This window comes from Artemia franciscana, chromosome 16 (genome assembly GCF_032884065.1).
Source record: "Artemia franciscana chromosome 16, ASM3288406v1, whole genome shotgun sequence".
In the NCBI taxonomy this organism is placed as follows: Eukaryota; Metazoa; Arthropoda; class Branchiopoda; order Anostraca; family Artemiidae; genus Artemia; species Artemia franciscana.
The window spans coordinates 22,672,315-22,691,781 of NC_088878.1; the positions used below are offsets into that span (position 1 = coordinate 22,672,315).

At 35.0% G+C, this 19,467-nt stretch overlaps 1 protein-coding gene across 1 annotated transcript in view; it reads left to right on the top strand.

The window, feature by feature from the left end:
- Positions 1 to 569: 569 nt before the first annotated feature.
- The window catches only part of LOC136037237 (remodeling and spacing factor 1-like), a 29,287-nt gene continuing 10,389 nt past the window's right edge, over positions 570 to 19,467 (top strand). Inside the window, exons 1-3 of the mRNA XM_065719847.1 lie at positions 570 to 761; positions 10,986 to 11,170; positions 18,136 to 18,335. Of these exons, the coding sequence (XP_065575919.1) occupies positions 626 to 761; positions 10,986 to 11,170; positions 18,136 to 18,335 (521 nt within the window). The 5' untranslated portion in view covers positions 570 to 625. The remainder of the gene's footprint in view (positions 762 to 10,985; positions 11,171 to 18,135; positions 18,336 to 19,467) is intronic.

The following is a 19,467-nucleotide window of genomic DNA, read 5'->3' on the forward strand; positions in this document are numbered from 1 at the left end:
CCCTCATTCAGTCTAGAACAGAAAATATCAACGTTGTTCTGGAGTGCTTCCAGATTATCAGCTAAAAAAATAATATCCTTGGTAAATGAAGAATGACTTACATCGACATATGACTCAATTTACTGTAATATGTAATTTATCAATCACATGTAATTCCATATATTGTAACGCATTGTAATTCCTCTGATGCTATTATTAAATACTTTAGAACTTAGTATAGAGTTCTACTTAACGCCTCGACACATTTGAATACGATTACTAACAGCAACTTGCTAACATTCTTAGGTTAATGGCACCTGACATCATTTCCATAGGGCAGGTAACACAAATGGATTAACTCTACTTCTGAAGAGAGACAAAATTTATTAGAAGCAAAGAAAAGATTCAAAAGCTTTCAAAATTTCTTCAGCACAAGCGCAGAGAAGAATGTTGGGGTTAATGTATAATTTCCCATGCTTTTTTTTATATGTATCATTTACTTTTTGTCTATGGTTTTTACTTCCCTTTATCAAATTCGCCAGAAAAAGGCAAATAAGGACATTGCCTAAATCGCAGATGGTGTTCAAAAATATCCTGCACCGTTTTTATTTTTGTAAACAATAATGGCGCCTTGAATGACTTAAACATGGGAAGTACTATACTTCATTCAAGTCCAGATTTTGGTGTAATATGTAGTTTTCTTGTCACTTTCGGAGAGTCTTGTGGATTAGGAAAAATAAATACTAAAGATCTCGAAGAGGCTTTGGAAAACAAGACTGAAGGTAGGCCAAAATCATCTTTGATAGGGTAACTGGGGTGATATGCCTGTTTGATCACCTTAAATAGGCTTAGTCCAGCATTTAAGGTTGATAAGACCATCGTGAGCTCTTAAGAGATTCAATGAAATTAATACCGGACTTTCTACTAGCCTATATGGGTAAAAAAATCAGCCCAGTCTGTAAATTAGGTAAGCTAGGCTAAGGATATTCTGGTAATTCTTGTGCATTGCTTCTTCTAAATTAACTGCAGTAATTGTTCAGACCAGTGGCACATTTCAAGGAAACCTCACAAAGTCCAGCAAAGTTATGTGTAGTCTAGGCTATAGAAATAATTTTGCTAGGAGAAAAGTGAATCCATCTCTGGTTACCTTTTTATGCTCTTTCCAAATTCAGTAGGATAATTGATTCTTGGGTAAATTCCATTTGAGTCTGTAATGGAGTCCTTAAAGGTAGTAACTTAAGGTCCCTAACTTGTCTATAGTTTTTTAGGATGTGAAGTTAAAAACAAATAAGACTTGGTGTAAAAATGAGTGGTAAAATTCTAGTTAATTGACTTCTTGCTATCTCAGAAAGGGTTTAGGTTAGGAAAATTAAACTTTCAGGGATGAATCTACAGACTAAAGTATGTCCAGGAAGGTATTTTGAAGCAACTGCCTCTACTCCTTCTCCCTCTAGGGGGCCTTGACCTTTGATCAACTTTAAAAATGTGTGTGTTATAAAAGTGAAACCTTGGAAAATAGATCTTCTGCTTAATTGAAGTACAACAAAATTGTTTTCAGCTTCATAACTTTACTCAATTCCATTTTATAAGGTTTTAAAGATATGCAAATACATTTCCTAAATTTTGAAAGAAAGTATTGATATGGCTCAAAATTCTACTCAAATAACAGGAATTGCATTTTCAGAACTAAAAGCAGAGACAAAGCAGTAAAATTCTAGTTAATTGACTTCTTGCTATCTCAGAAAGGGTTAAGGACAGGAAAATAAAACTTTCAGGGAACTTACAGACTAAAGTATGTCCTGGGAAGCTATTTTGAAGCAACTGCCTCCACTCCTCTCTCTCTAGAGGGCCCTGAACTTTGATAACCTTTAAAAATATGTGTATTATAAAAGTGAAACTGGTAAAATTAGAGCAAACAGTATTATTGACTTTCAAATAAAGTAAATATACCACTTGATGCCTTTTGTAATGCTCTTTACAAATATGATAGTTGCTTCTAGGCCTACCAGAAATTCAGGTTTAAGCACTTTTTGACCTCTTAAAAATGACCTAAATATAGGGTATTAAAAAGGCTTAAAACATTGGTCTTAAACTTTATAACATTGGACTCAAACTTACCATTTCATTATAAATCCATTTTTTAATGATATATTATCCACAAACACTGATTTTCCACAATTAAAGTGGATAAATAAATTTTACCAATAATATGGCATTTTCTTCTTCCTTGTCACCAAAATTTCAGTTAAAGCATGTGTTTTCTGTCTTTTTTTTACAAAATAATACTGGCTACATTTTATCTGCACCAGAATTAGTTGTCACCAAAATTTCAATTAAAGCATGTGTTTTCCATCTTTTTTTTACAAAATAATAGGATATTTGAAATTGCAAATCTGTAATAGTTTAGAAACAAATTTGGGCTATATATTTGCACATCAGGGAGGTGGGGGTAAAGCATAGCATATATTAAATATGTAAACTAGCCATTGCTGTATTTAATATAGTTAAATTTATAGCAAACAGTATTACTGGCATTCATAATAGCTGGCTTTCATATTTTTGACTAAAAAGGCATGCATTTGTTTAAAATTTGATGTCAAGGTAGAAATAAAACATCATAACATTGGAAAAATTAATTTATCCATATTAATATTAGAAAATTGTGCTTGTAGGTTATATAACATTAAAAAAATTGATTTGTAATGAAACAGCTAGTTTGAGATCAATGTTATAAGGTATTTAAGGTTTGTTCTTAATGTTCTTAGCCTTTTTTATAGCCTACCCCATATTTAGGTCATTTTTAAGAGGTCAAAAAGTGCTTAAATCTGAATTTCTAGTAGAAGCAATTATTATATATATTAAGAGCCTAAAAAGGCATTGAGTGGTATATTCACTTTATATGAAAGCCAGTAATACTGTTTGGTCTAATTTTACCATGAAACCTTGCAAAACAGATCTTCTGCTTAAATCAAGTACAACAAAATTGTTTTCAGCTTCATAACTTTGGTCAATTTCATTTTATAAGGTTTTAAGATATGTAAATACATTTCCTAAATTTTGAAAAAAACATTAATATGGCTCAAAATTCTACTCAAATAGCAGGAATAGCATTTTCAGAAATATTTCAGGCAGAGAAAAAGCAACTAGTAACTGAAAATTAAGGTAAGATGTTGTTTTGTCAAAATTTCAATAGGTATGGACCTGTCATGTAGGCAAATTTCAGGGGCCTCTAGAGGGAGAAGGAGTAGAGGTGGGTACTTTAAAACACCTTCCTGGTACATACTTTAGTCTGTAGATTCATCCCTGAAAGTTTCATTTTCCTAACCTAAACCCTTTCTGGGATAGCAAGAAGTCAATTAACTAGAATTTTACCAAAAAAGCAACTAGTAACAGAAAACTAAGGGAAAATGTTGTTTTGTCAAAATTTCAATAGGTATAGACCTGTCATGTTGGCAAAGTTCAGGGCCCTCTAGAGGGAGAAGGAGTAGAGGTGGGTACTTTAAAATACCTTCTCAGGACAAATTTTAGGCTGTAGACCCATCCCTTAAAGTTTCATTTCCCTAACCTAAACCCTTTCCAAGATAGTAAGAAGTCAATTAACTAAAGTTTTACCATTATTTTTTTTCTTATTTTAGATACCACTTATTGCTGTTAGGCTATTGCCACTTATTAGATACTACTCATTACTGACTCCTGTTAAAATCACTCTTTTTCAAACCATTATATTGAATCACACATGGCAAAACTGAGAACCAGATAACACATGTATCTGTTTTTACTGTCTAGGACTTATCCCCATTTGAATATTTATTTGTTCATCATAGAAAGGCAGTGTGGTCTTGGAAGGAATACCCAATTTAAAAGATTGCATCAAAAATGTATTTTACATATGGGAGGTGTGACTAGTTGAGTATATAACTATAAATTCAACAATGTTTCTTTTGTAATTTGAAGACAAAGAAGATTTTGCCACCTTCATAAGAAATTCAACTTAAATTTAGGCAATATTAAAGAAGAAAATTTACCACTCAAAACTTTGTATGAACCCTGCTATTGGGAGTCAGAAAAATCTAGTGAATGAACTGGAAGGAATTATTTTATTCTGTATAAATATATTAGTTTTAATTTTAATGTTTTAGTATTTCTGCACATGATGGTTGCTGTGTATGTGATAAAATACCCATACTTTTGTATCTGTTTTCACTGTCTAATGAATAGACTCATTCTCATTTAAATGTTTGCTTGTTTGTCATAGAAAGACAGTGTTGTTTTTAAAAAAAACCTGTTTAGGGTATTACATCAAAATACATATGATACCTTCATGACTTTATTTCTGCTTGCCTTGGGTTTTAATATTAAAGAAAATAATAAAAGATAGAACATCTAAGCAGCTTGAAATTTACATACTTTAACTTTAGGTCAAAACATCATCATAAATTGAAAATGAGCTTTAAGCTTAGATGTTTTCTCTGCAAATTCTGCTGCCATATTCTTACTCACAATGAATATAGTTTACTTCTTAATAATGACTCTCAACTTAAAAAAGAATGAAAACACCCTTTATTTCAGATGAACTTCACACCAATTACCTTCCAATACAGCCCATCAGCTGTTCATTTTTATGGCACTTGGTATTAACCAAGTGACATATAGCAATTGCCAATTCTGTCTGTCTGTCAGTCTGTCAGTCCTGGTTTTGCTACTTTAGGCACTTCCAGGTAAGCTAGGACAATGAAATTTGGCAAGCATATCAGGGACCGCACCAGATTAAATTAGAAATAGTCGTTTTCCCGATTTGACCATCTGGGAGGGGCAGTGGGGGGCCGGTTAATTTGCAAAAAATAGAAAAAATGAAGTATTTTTAACTTATGAGTGGGTGATTGGATCTTAATGAAATTTGATGTTTGGAATGATATTGTGTCTCAGAGCTCTTATTTTAAATCCCGACCGGATCTGGTGACAGTGGGGGGAGTTGGAGGGGGGAAACCTAAAGTCCCAGTTTTGCTACTTTAGGCACTTCCAGGTAAGCTAGGACAATGAAATTTGGCAAGCATATCAGGGACCAGACCAGATTAAATTTGAAATAGTCGTTTTCCTGATTCGACCATATGGGGGGGAGTGGGGGGGGTGGTGGTTAATTTGGAAAAAATAGAAAAAATTAAGTATTTTTAACTTTTGAGTGGGTGATTGGATCTCAATGAAATTTAATGTTTGGAATGATATTGTGTCTCAGAGCTCTTATTTTAAATCCCGATCGGATCTGATGACATTGGGGGGAGTTGGAGGGGGGGAAACCTAAAATCTTGGAAAACACTTAGAGTGGAGGGATCAGGATGAAACTTGATGGGAAAAATAAGCGCAAGTCCCAGATACATGATTGACGTAATCGGAACTGATTTGCTCTCTTTGGGGTAGTTGGGGGGGGAGAGTAATTCTTAAAAATTAGAAAAAATGAGGTATTTTCAACTTACAAACGGGTGATCAGATCTCAATGAAATTTGATGTTTAGAAGGATATCGTGTCTTAGAGCTCTTATTTTAAATCCCGACCGGATCTGGTGACGGGGCGGGGAGTTGGGAGGGGGAAACCTAAAACTTGGAAAACACTTAGAGTGGAGGGATTGGGATGAAACATGATGGGAAAAAATAAACAAAAGTCCTAGATAGATGATTGACATAAACGGAACGGATCCGCTCTCTTTGGGGTAGTTGGGGGGGGGTATTTCTGGAAAATTAAAAAAAAATGAGGTATTTTTAACTTACAAATGGGTGATAGGATCTCAATGAAATTTGATATTTAGAAGGATATTGTGGCTTAGAGCTCTTATTTTAAACCTGACTGGATCTGGTGATATTGGGGGGGGGAGTTGGGAGGGGCAAACCTAAAACTTGGAAAACACAGAGTGGAGGGATTGGGATGAAACTTGGTGGGAAAAAAAACACGAGTCCTAGATACATGATTGACATAACCAGAACGGATCCGCTCTCTTTGGGGTAGTTGGGGAGGGGGGTTAATTCTGAAAAATTAGAAAAAATGAGGTATTTTTAACTTACAAATGGGTGATTGGATCTCCATGAAATTTGATATTTAGAAGGATATTGTGTCTCAAAGCTCTTATTTTAAATCCTGACCGGATCTGGTGGCATTGGGGGAAGTTTGGGGTGGGGAAACCTAAAATGATGGAAAACACTTAGATTGGAGGGATTAGGATGAAACTTGGTTGGAAAATAAGCAGAAGTCTTGCATACGTGATTTACATAATTGGAACGGATCTGCTCAATTGGGGGGGGGGGGATAATTCTGAAAAATAAGAAAAAATGACGTATTTTTAACTTACAAAGGAGTGATCGGATCTTCATGAAACTTCATATTTAGAAGGACCTTGTAACTTAGATATCTTATTTTAAATCTCAACCAGATCAAGCGTAATTGGGGGGGGGGGCAGTTGGGGGGACTGTAAATCTTAGAAAATACTTAAAGTGGTTAGATCAGGATGAAACTGGATGGGAAGAATAGAAACCTGTCTAAGATACGTGACTGACATAACTGGACCGGATCTGCTCTCTTTGGTGGAATTGGGGGGGGGGGGTAATTTTGAAAATTGAGGTATTTGTAACTTACAAAAGGGTGACCAGTTCTTGATGAAATTTGATATTTAGAAGGATCTTGTGCTTTAAAGTTCTAATTTCAAATTCTGACCAGATCCTGTGACATTCGGGGGAGTTGGAGGGGGAAACTGGAGTTCTTGGAAAACATGAAAATTGGGGTATTTTTATCTTATGAATTGATGATCAGATTATAATGAAATTTGATTTTTAGAAGGAATTCATGTCTCAGAGCTCTTTTTTCAAATTCTGACCAGATCTTTTGACATTGGGGGAAGTTGGAGGGGGAAATCTTGGAAAAACACTTGGAGTGGAGGAATTGGCATGAAGCTTGGTGGATAGAATAAACAAATGTCCTTGATACGTGATTGACAGAATCGTACTGGATTCGCTCTCTTTGGGGGAGTTGGGGGGAGGGGTTCAGTGATTTGGCGAGTTTGGTGCTTCTGGACGTGCTAGGGTGATGAAAATTGGTAGGCGTGTCAGGGATCTGCACAATTTGACTTGATAAAGTCGTTTTCCCAGATTCGACCATCTGGGGGGCAAAAGGGAGAGGAAAAATTAGAAAAAATTAGGCGTTTATAACTTACGTGTGGGTGATCGGATCTTAATGAATTTTGATATCTAGAAGGACTTTGTGACTCAGAGCTCTTATTTTAAATCTTGACTGGCATTAAGCCTCTTATTTTCCTTTTTAAATCAATCTATTGATTCATAGAATTTTGTTAGAGCTCATACCATATGATCTCTTGGCTCTTAGCTCTTCTTGCCTCGTCACAAGTGCCATGTGAGCTCTTAGCTCTTGTTTTCTTTTTCTTTTTTACATCTGAAAATTATATTGGATTTTTCTAGCACTTTTTGAGATAGTTATTTTGTAGGGTTTCTGGTATTTAGATGAGGGAAAATACAAAACAAACTAGATCAAACTGTGAATAAATTTTTACTTTTATTGTTAGTCAATAACAAATGAACAATACAAAGGAAAAAATAATATAGACAATGATAACGAAAAAGCTGAACATTTTAATGAACTTTTCTCATCTGTTTTTACACAACCTCAGAGTGAAACTCCTATTGATCCTATTTTTCTACCAATTTCCCAATAGATTTTGATGATCAACACGTTTTTGAAGTCCTGAAGCATCTTGACACAAATAAATCACCAGACATTCATGAATTTTCAAACCATATGATCTGAGAGCTTGCAACAGTACTCACTGAACCACTGACATATTTGTATAATCTGTGTCTGGTGTCTGGTACTTGCCATTTGGCATGGAAAAAAGCAATAATTAAACCCCTGTATAAAAGTGGCACAAAAACACAATTTAAAAACTATACACCAATATCAAACACTTCAATTTTTTCCAGAGTTATGGAAAAAATAATTGTCAAGAGAATACAAAATTATTTCGAATCAACTCTTCTTTGGCATCCATCTCAACACAGTTTCCATAAAAAACGTTCATGTAATACACAGCTTTTGGAAGTAATTACTACTTACTTCTGTAGGATGGCATATGAAGGTCTCAGGTTTGATTGCATTTATACAGATTTTTCTAAGGCGTTTGATACAATCTCTATTCTGCTTTTACTTCAAAAGTGTGAGGTATATCACCTTGGTGCCAGAACGTTGAATTGGATTGGTGATTATCTAACAGGCAGGATGCAGAAAGTGATTGTAGGTGATGCTTTGTCCTCTGCTGAGATAGTTTTAAGTGGTGTTCCACAAGGTAGTTGCCTTGGTCCAGTACTTTTCTGCCTTTTCATGAATGACTTGCCTCTTGTTGTCCACCATTCCACAGTTAAAATGTTCGTAGATGATGTAAAGCTCTACCGCTCCTTGACAAATTCAGATGAAGCTTCATTGCTTCAAAAAGACTTGGATGCAGTGCACAATTGGTGTAATGCTAACTCCATGTTTATCAACGAAAATAAGTGTAGGGTCGTCTATTACTTTGGCAAAGTTGAACAAAGTTACTAATACCATCTTGCTGGACATTCAATCTTACCTGTTGAAATTGTCCATGACCTTGGTTTTCATTTTGATTCTAGTCTTAGGTTTGACAGGCATGTCTCTGAAGTAACTCGTAAGGCAAACTATCAGCTATTATGTCTTTGACAGAATTTCCATAGGTTTAATCTCTGTTCATTCATTGCCATTTATAAATCAACAGTTCAACCTATACTCAAATACAATTCGTCAGTATCCATTGAATAAAAAAGACAGAGCAAGGGTTGAAAAAATACAGCAAAGTGCAACTAAGCTTGTATCTTATTTGAAACATTCGCCATATGAAAATAGACTGCACAGGCTAGGATTGCCAAGTCTTCAATTCTGAAAGGATAGGGCAGACATTATTAACACATTCCATATAATCAAAGGCATTGATAATATAAGGACATCACAGTTCTTCACATTTAATGACACTAGCAGGACCTGTTATCACCCACATAAATTGTACCCCTCACTTTCAAAAAGGAAAATAGGCCAACATTCATTTTACAGCAGGGGGTGGAAGCCATGGAATGACCCTCCACCTAAAACATTTCTAACAGATGACATAAACAGATTCAAAACAAAACTAGCAGAAACAAATTTTCTAACAGACAAACGTTTCTAACAGATGACATAAACAGATTCAAAACAAAACTAGCAAAAACAAATTTTCAAAGTAAATCATTTTTAAATAATTTATAGTATTATTTGTCAGTGTTTGTTGTAGTTGTTATTTTCATTGATTTGTATGTGTGTATTATGTTGTCAGTATTGTCATAATTTCTATTTATTATGTTTATTGCGACAAGCTTGAAAGCTTACCGTATTTGGTATTAATAAATAAATAATTAATAAAAAAAAATGAGAGTGATTTTGGCCAGTAAAAAATGGTGAAAAAAAAAACAAATATTTCAGCAGAAATTTCTACTGTTCCATCCTCAGTTCTAGAAAAGGGGGAGAAAAACAGTATGAATAAAATAAATTGACTAACTTTTGAAGTTAGTACACAGAACCAGAGAATTTACTTAAAAAAAATACAACATGAAAGACTGTTCATAGATTAGATTTGCCAAGGATTATTTAAATAGTGGCTAATGCAGCCTGTCTGCTGACCTGACTTGTATTAGGATAGGTAATTAATCTTGTTTTAGAATGAAGGTAAGCTGAACCTCTTCTTATTAATCAATCATCTCTATGTTAAATAAAATGTCCCCTGTATCCTTGTTTACAGTAAAATCTTTATATAAATATTTTTTAATTTCAATCCCTTAAAGATTGTACCAACTAAGTTTGCCCTGTAAAAGAGAACTAACTGATCCGAATATTATAAAGTTGATGGCTAAAGCAGAACAAAATTATCATTTTTATTTGTAGATTTTACAGACATTTAACTATTGAAAGTTTTTGTGGGCCTTGTCCACTGTCAAGTTTTCCTAAGAATGCAGAACTCCATCTATGCTGTTATCAAGAATAGGATCAATTCCATCTTTCCCAGAATAAAAAAAAAGATAGAAAAAAAATCAGGAAATATTTATAAACCATCTATCAGTTGTAAAGGAAACATTTGAAATCAGAAGCTTTATAACTAAGGATTTCTCTTCTATATGTATTTTATTTTAAGATGTGTTAGTTTTGAAACCCATTTTCTGAATAAAAGGGTCTTCTCTCTGTAGCTAAATGTTTAGGAAATTGTAGAGAATTAGAAATAGTTCTGTTGTGCTGTAACCTCACAGAATATGAAATTTGCAAATGAGGTTTACATGTTTGTTCACACAATTAGAAAAATATAAAACAATTATGTTCACATGGTCTCTGTAAGCTTTTAGCTCTGAGACTGACTCAGTGGATATCTTTGCAGAAATATTTACTCTGTCTTTTATTTATTTTTCACTATCTGAAAATCACCCTCCTTTGGTTTCTTATTACTATTTTACTTTTTTTCAAACATCATGTGTAGCCAGTTTTGTCTCAGAATTTGTTTAGACTTTTTTCAGAAGTTTAGAAAACTTTACTAAAACAGTTAAGTTTTTTTTAGGTCTAAAAAATGCCCAAATTTTGCAGGAAAATACCTTTAAAAGGATACATAAGAACTATGATCAAGAAAAATTATGACATTATCATTGCTAAACATATGAGTAAAGGTGGAGGTTCATGGATAAAAATTATTGTTTACTGGTGTTATATGTTATGCTGCCTAGCATATTTGTACATGTAGGTTTGTACTTACATCTATGTCCAGTATGTCCAAGGACTCATCATGACTTATACCATTGGTATAGTCTACATATAATTAGGCTACAGTGCAGTTTGCATCAGTTCTGCTCCATATTTGCTACCAAACTTTGATTTGCATGTCTTGGAAGGAATTCATTTCTAGAATCAGATTTTTATTTTACTTGCAGTTCCAAAACTTCTGTCTGATCTCATAATCAAATTGCTAAAAAGAGCCAAGAGGACTTTTAGAACAGGGCAATGGGAAACTGCTATTTTGAGGTTAAGTCAGATCTACTCAATTCCTGACACAATAGAATTTGAATCCCATGGTTTTGCTGGTTCAAGTATTGGAGCCAAAGTGAGACTTCTTAAGGTTAGTGTTTAATGATATCAATTATTTATAATGTAGCATACTGCAAATTGGTCAACAAAGAAAAGATCTACCCTCCAGACAAATGGCTTCAAAGCAAAAGAAAAGTAGAACACAAGGGCTGAGAGAGGGAGAGGGACATAAAAAAGAAATTTTATGTTGTTACTAAACTTCCCTGGCTAGGATAGTTAAGGCACCCTATCCCATTTTGACTGATTATGGTTTATCTATTTGATACCTCTGGGGTACATGTCCAATGGCACCAGTGTGGAACTTCCATTCATACAGAATAAAATTCCTTCTCTATTGAATATATTGAAAACAACTCTTAATATGGTTGTAATAAGATGTAATATTTCAGGTTTCTACTAAACCATTAAACAGTTTGTGGTGACAAACTGTAAGTAAGGGGCAAACCTGCTCAATAATAAACAAAACTAAAAGACAGAATTAAGGTATCAATAGATACATCAAAGGAATTGGTTTTTTTGGCTAATTCTGAATACATAAGATTCATTAAATTAGTGTCACCCATCAAAAAGTTTGAGTCTGAGAATATCTGCCTGAATTTCGAAAAAAGGGGGGGGGGGAAACGCCCCCAAAAGGCTAAACAATCTTGATGAAAATCACACTGTCAGATTCAGCATATAAGAAAACCGTGATTTATTGGTTTTAAGCTCATATATGCTAAAAAGTGGAATTCTTGTGCTCATTTGTTTTTTGTTTTCATAGGGGTAAATGTATAAACATATTTTGTCCTAGAATACTGGGATAGGGTCCATTCCATTGAAAATTAAAAGTTCTAGTACTGTTTTCAAGCAACCAAAAAGATTAAATAGCAACTAGCTCCCTCCCATGCCCCTTTGTTTGCAAAATTGTCTGATCAGAATTTTGAGGTAGCAATTTTGTTTAGCATAGTTGAAAGGTTCAATAACTGTGCCTTTGAGGATAACATGCCCCTCTCCCCCAGGGGACCTGCAGAAATGGTTGTAGGTTATGAAATTTAACCATTGTTTATATATAGTATTTGTTATTAGGAAGTATTTATGTATATATTTTTTGAGGGGGATTTTTCATGGGGAGGGAATTTTCTGAGGACGAACTTTCCACTGTAGATTTTATTCTGGGGAATATGCCAGAATTCCTATGCGAAATTCTTTTTATTTGTCTTATTTTCTCTTCTTTCGACTCAATTTCACATAAAGATATATTCTTGGGGGAATTGTTTGGTGAAAATGTTCTGTGGGGTTAGAACTCCCTTAATGATCTTCATGTTTCTGCTGTAAAAACTCCATAGTTAATACTCCATAGCAGTAACTTTCAACTGGGGGGGGGGGGGGGTGGAGAATTTTTTTTCCACAGAATGGTAGATTTCTGCCATGATTTTAAAAATGATCTGAAACTAAAGTCTTTCAAATGAAAGTATGGTAAAGAAAATTTTTCGGGCGGAATTGTTGACAATAAATTTCTGGGGAATTTTCAGCAAGGATAGAATTGTCAAGGGAATTACAAGGGGAAAAGTTATTTTATGTGTGAGGAACTTTTCATGGAGGGATTCTCTTTGGTGGAGTTGGGGGGGGGGATTTCAAGTGCTTTGGCGAATTCGATGCTTCTGGACGTGCTAGGATGATGAGAATTGGTAGGCGTGTCAGGGACCTGCACAAATTAACTTGATAACTGTTGCTTCCGCGATTCGACCATCTGGGGGATTGGAGGGAGAGGAAGAGTTGAAAGAAAGGTATTTTAACTTACGAAAGGGTGATCTGATCTTAATGAAATTTGATATTTAGAAGGGCCTCGTGTCTCAGAGATCTTATTTTAAGTCCCTACCGTATCTGGTGATATTGGGGGAGTTGGAGGGGGAAACAGGAAATATTGGAAAACGCTTAGAGTGGAAAGATCAGGATGAAACTTGGTGTGAAGAATAAGCACAAGTCCTAGATACGTGATTGACATAACCGGACTGAATCCGCTCTCTTTGGAGGAGTTGGGGGGGGGGTTGTTATTTCGGAAAAATTAGAAAAATTGAGGTATTTTTAAATTGAGAACGGGTGACTGGATCTTAATGAAATTTAACATTTAGAAGGAAGTCATGTCTCAGAGCTCTTATTTTAAATCTCTACCAGATATGGTGAAATTGGGGGGAGTTGGAGGGGGAAACCGGAAATCTTGGAAAACGCTCAGAGTAGAGAGATCGGCATGAAAATTGGTGGGTAGAATGAGCAAATGTCGTAGATACATGATCGACGTAACGGGACTGGATCCGCTCTCTTTGGAGGAGTTAGGGGGCAGTGTTTTGGCGAGTTCGATGCTTCTGGACGTGCTAGGACGATGAAAATTAGTAGGCGTGTCAGGGACCAGCACAAATCGACTTGATAAAGTCGTTTTCCCCGATTCGACCATCTGGGGGGGCTGAAGGGAGAGGAAAAATTAGAAAAACCGAGGTATTTTTAACTTACGTGTGGGTGATCGGATCTTAATGAATTTCGATATTTAGAAGGACCTCGTGTCTCAGAGCTCTTATTTTAAATCCTGACCGGTATTAAAACTCTGGTTTTCCTTTTAAATCAATTTATTGATTCTTAGAATTTTGCTAGAGCTCATGCCATATGAGCTGTTGGCTCTTCCGACCTTGTCAAAAGTGCCATATGAGCTATTAGCTCTTGTTTTTTATTGATTACCTTAAGAATGGAAGAGTTTGTTGATTTAAATTTGCTGGAAGCACATCAGCTCTTTATAAACAACCTGGCAATTTTCTACTTCGGTTATTCAATTCCCTGCTATATTTCTATTAGAATTATGCAATCAGCTAGAAACTTAACTGAATATACCTATTTGTTTCCTATGACAGATTTTCTAGAGATACATAAATAGGTAGTTTCAAAATAGGAACCACATATATTTTGTAAAAAACAAACTAAATTTTTTAAGCAAACTCTGCTGGAATTCGTATTTTACAGTACAGTATAGTTTTAAAGTGACAATCCTAAGAAAAATGGTAAATGACATTTTTTCTAGTCTTTTTCTTCTTTTCTCTAGTCTGTTTCTAATCTTCACGTTGCTACTTTTCCTTCCCAAATAGAACCATCTTAGCAGCATTTTCTATATATGGAGCCTCATAGGGACTCTACCCAGTGAGAGTGTTAGCAAGGGCTGTATTGACCAGAGGCTCTAGAAAATAAGTGTATTATATATTAAATATTGCTGACTATTCTATTTACAATTTTAAAACCAATAATTTTCCATTCCATCGCAACTGTAGAGTGTTTTCATTGATTTTTATTCTATTAAATGAAAAGAATTAGTTTTTTCAAATAAAATTAAGGAGAAAGATTAAAACTTAAACTAAACAGTCCTCAACCCTCGTTCTTCAGCTAATGTCTAAAAGGTCTTTAAAAATACCTCTCATTCCAAATCAAGGGCAGTTGTGTTTGAGTAGTCTTTCCTAAGCAATCAGAAAAAAAAGTCAAACTTCAGCACAATAAGTGAAGGCTGAGGATGGGGCAGCCTCCTCATATACAGAATAATTTCTGTTTGCTTTAAGTTTTGATGGAAAAATCCCCCTCCCATAGAAAATTACCCCGAAAAATTTCCGTAGGTTTCCCAATAACAAATACTAAATGTGAAAAATATGGCCAAATTGCATAACTTACAGCTCTTTCCCCAGGAACTATGGAAGGTTTCAACTATGATGAATTAAATGGCCATGCTTAAATTTGGATCGGATGCTCTTCAATTTTGATCGGGAAAAAATGGCGTGGTAGGTTGGCTACGTGCCTTCCAATCTTAAAAAGAGCACTAGTACTTCTTGTTTTCGTTTGAGAGAGCTGTCTACCAATCTTCTAGGACTAGTGGTTCGATGCGATTACCCTTGGAAAGAATAAAGAGACAAAAAAAACAAAAACAATCGAATAAACCCACGTCTATGATCTCTTTTCTGCCGAAAAATACAAAATTAAACCTTTTTCTGGATAGAAGCTTTAAACCACTGCAGTAGGGCTCTCTGACATGCTGAATCTCATTTTGTGACTGTTATCAAGATGACTTGATATTTTGGGGGTGTTTACTCTCTTTTTCGAAAATCGATGCACTTTTACAGGCTCTTATTTTTTGATGGGTAACATGAAACTTAATAAACTTTATATTTGGAAACATCATAAAAAGCCAATTCTTTTAATATGTCTATTGTCAGCAAAACATCGGTTTTTGGAGTTTCGGTTAGTATTGGACCGAGTCGCTCCTTCAGTTTGTTACCACAGACTGTTTGATAACATTGTAACCTATATTACTTTTCAAAAGAAATCAAAGTAGCACGGTTATACTATATTCCTAATTGTCATTTTCCTAGAGAGATAGTGTTCTAAGTATATGGTCCAACTTTTCTTAGGGGGTGGGGGGGGGGTGGGGTTCGGTCCACAATTTCTTGTTCACTATTTCCACAAATCCATGAATTTGCCCTCCTGCGCCTACAATATGACCAACATTTTCCCAAATTTCAGCTTATATGAAAATGAATCTCTGAAAATAAATAAAAGAAGAAAAACAGCTGAAGGTGGCAAAAACAAAGCCAAAATAAACAGACAACTCATAAAGATCAGCAGAAACTAATGTACTTTATAGAGCTAACGGATACAATCTGTAAGCAAAAATACAAATTTCTGAATCAATCCGATATCTGTCACCAAATCTTTGAAAAAATTATAAAATTTTCCTGTAAATTTCTGAATAATGGAAGCCTCTTGGGCCATAAATTTTGTACAACTGACGGTCAGCAATCGAGAGTAAACTGGACAGATAATCACCCAAATCACCTGGCTGCCCTTCACTCCGATCCATTGGCACACAATTGACATTTAATTCCTGGTCTGGGACATGCCATAGGTGTTCTACACACATTATATCCTGTACTAAAAAAGAGAGAAGAAAAAAATGTAATCCTTAAATAAGATCAATATGATGTTCTAGATCAATATCGTCAACTATCTAGGATGAATTGGGTAACCAGAATACTTAAAATACCGTTGCTACTGAATGTAAAATTCGGGTCTAGGTATTTATCCTCGCGGAAAATACCCTCCCCCCCCCACACACACACACACCTGGAAAATACCCCTCATGACTGTCTGGTTGGTCTTCAATCACTTTTGAATTACAAACAAAAAAACTAGAACTCTCAATTTCTGATGTAAGGTGCACCCTCTGAAGTATCTTCGACGATGATGAGGAAGGGACAATCCCCCTTCTATACGGAATAAAGTCTGCTTCTTTTCAGGTTTTATGCTATTCTTCAGTTTCATAACAACATTGCTGACCTGAAATATACCCACCAAGTCAAGAGCGATTTAAGATCACATTTACACTTTAGATGCGTTTTTTTGCCCCACTCTACAAACAAAAGTCCTGGTTACGGACCTGGGGATTTTACATTAATTTCTACCTCTGCCCTTCCCTCACCTCTCCCTTTGAATTAATTCTGTCCTTATCTAAAGGCTCAATGAGATCTGGGATGTTTTGGCATTAGAATGCAATCTTTGAGGTATCTTCCTTCCTCCCTGACTGCCAAACAATCAGAGAACTTCAATTGTAGAAGTTTAAGTGCCTTTTTAAGTTTTGTATTCCGTCCATTGCTTACATATAGTATCCGTTACCAGGAAACATACGGACATTTTTCGCGGAGGAGTTTTCTGCCAGGGGGTGTCTCCATGGGGAATTTTCCGCGGGGTAAACTTGCCACTAAGGGTTTCTGGGGGAAGTTTTCCACGGAGCGGGAGATTTTTGGCATAATCTGAAAAACGATCAGAAATTAATTAATTTTTTTCTTCAAATGAAAGTAAGGAAAATGTTTTAGGGGAATTACATTCATTTGTCAGTTTTTTTTTGTGATCCGGTTTGCTATGTTCACATTTTTATTCAAAAGATGAATGTGTTTCTTTCTAATTTTCTCTCATAGCGCTGATGAAGGGTAGTGGCTGTTCTCCCAAAATATTCGTATTATTTCGTCCAGTATTTTCGTCGGCCTTAAACACTGAATTTTTGATCTTTTTTTCTTTAATTTATTTAAAGTATTTCATTGTTCATTATGATTTCTGTTTATCTGTGTTTAATTTCTTCATTCATAATAATTTTTGCTTGTTTCAAGTTTAACTTTTTGTACAAGTTACATTTGTTAATTAAACTTGGATATTATATTTACTTTTTGTTCAAAATTTTGTTTCTTTTAGTCTAATAACAGCTAACCATTATGCTGCCATCTGTTACATACAGCATGTTAAATAACTAATGCTTGACCCAGGCTTTAGTCACGTCTGTTGGTAAAATGTCCAAAGTTTAGGAATGATAGGTGTTTTTCTTGATTTTAATATCAGATTTGCACTACACAAGTTGGAATATTCATATGACTTAAAATTGCTTTGAAAAGCCTGTATTGACACCAATTTGGTCCTTTGTATGGTTTACTAGCCTGAATGAATGATGATGATTTTATCTTCAGATAAAAAAAAAATGATATTGAAAGCTTCAATATTTTCTAATTTCAATAGAACTCGCCTTAAGTCTTTACTCTGATTGGTCAACCATAAAGATCAAACTTGAAAGTTGAACATTGCTCTGATTCTATAGTCATACATAATTTTGTTTTTATGTATAAGTATTACTATAACGTGGTGGCTTTTATATAAGAATAATACAATGATGTCAGTTGTTTCGGTTATTCTGATTTGAAAAAGGTACAAGGGTATAAGTTACCTTAGAAACTCGTTTATGGTGTTTTATTTTACTGATTCTTTCAATCAGAAATGTTGTAACCTCTAAGCTTAGTACCCTGAAACACAGTGTGTACGACTAGTAAAAAAGGATTAAAATACATTTCTAAGTAAAGACAAAAATTATACAAGCTTAATAAATCTAAAAAATGTGTTTTGTTGTGAAAAATGCTAAGCATTTGTTAGATTAAATGCGTTTTCTTTTAGTATTTAGTTGAGACGTCATTAGACAACCCAGGTGCAGGTCTAAAGGCTGAAATACTTCGATTGGGACCAGAAGGCTTGAGGTTTCAACCCATTGGTAGAGACAAACATGGCCGAAAATACTGGTATATAGTTGATACGGAGTGTAATATATGGTTGTATATGGAAGATGAAGATGATGAGAAATGGGAACTTTTGGCAAGGTAAGATCGCCTTTGTAAAAAACACAGAAGCCACCGTGGAATATCGATAACTTCATCTTCTTGGAAAGCGGAAAAACGTGGAGCTATCGTATAGTTTGGATTTTGTATCTAAACAACATTAAGTAGCAAAGAAGATCAAAAGGTGTTATGTGTTGCCTGCTTATCAAAATAATGTATCTGCATTACCTCGGGAATAGCTTGAGGAATGAAGTTGAAACTTCCATGAAATATTGGTGTCCGATTTGACTTAAAATTTTGGTAGAATGGGACAAAGGGTTGACACGGTTTTGTCTCCCATCCACCAGAACATTTTTCGCACTACAGTATAAGCCCCTAGAATCTATTCAAGGTTAAATAGCAAGGTAAATTAAAAACTCTTTGCTGCCACGTTATTAAAAATTAAACACGTTATTAAACGTTATTATCCACTTTTGCCACATTAATACGCTGCTGCGCATCTGCAATGTTTCTGTAACGAAAATTGGATCAACTTGGAAGTTTCAGGGAGCGACAGAAGATGGAGGACCAGTGGGCCTTGATGTAATTTGGAATTAAGGGAGGGGGAGAGGCGAAACTTGTTCGTCTGTAATAAGTTTTGGTGCTATAGGCATTATGAAATCAATCAAGTATATGCATTTTAAGTAGCCCGGCAAATCAGAAAATCAAGAAACAGTAGATAAAACCAGTTTATCAATATACTTTATCTTTGATATTTTGGGAACGCCTTAGAGGGAGGGGGCTGGTGGCGGCTGATTTGAAAACTTTTGGGGATTGCAGGTGCTGAATAAGTGGACTTGACGTTTTATGGGTTGTGGAAGGGAAGAGAGCCCAAACAAATTTTCTTGTCTTATCTACTTAAAAAAGTTAGCGCTGTGTAGGACTTCACTGTAAAGGACTTTCAGTGTGAAGCAGGTAAATCAAATGACATTATGTGTACCCAGGTCGTCAATGTTTTGTGGTAACGATGAAGGAGTGCAAAGAGATTAAGAGTCATGAAATATTGGCTCACACGAAAAAGGGCCTGCAGTTTTTTGTTTCTGAAAAGAATTGAACTTATATTCTCAAGTCCCTTAGTAATGGGCACTCTTAGGCGTTAGAAAAACTAAAAAAAACAACAACTTGGTTTAGGCCA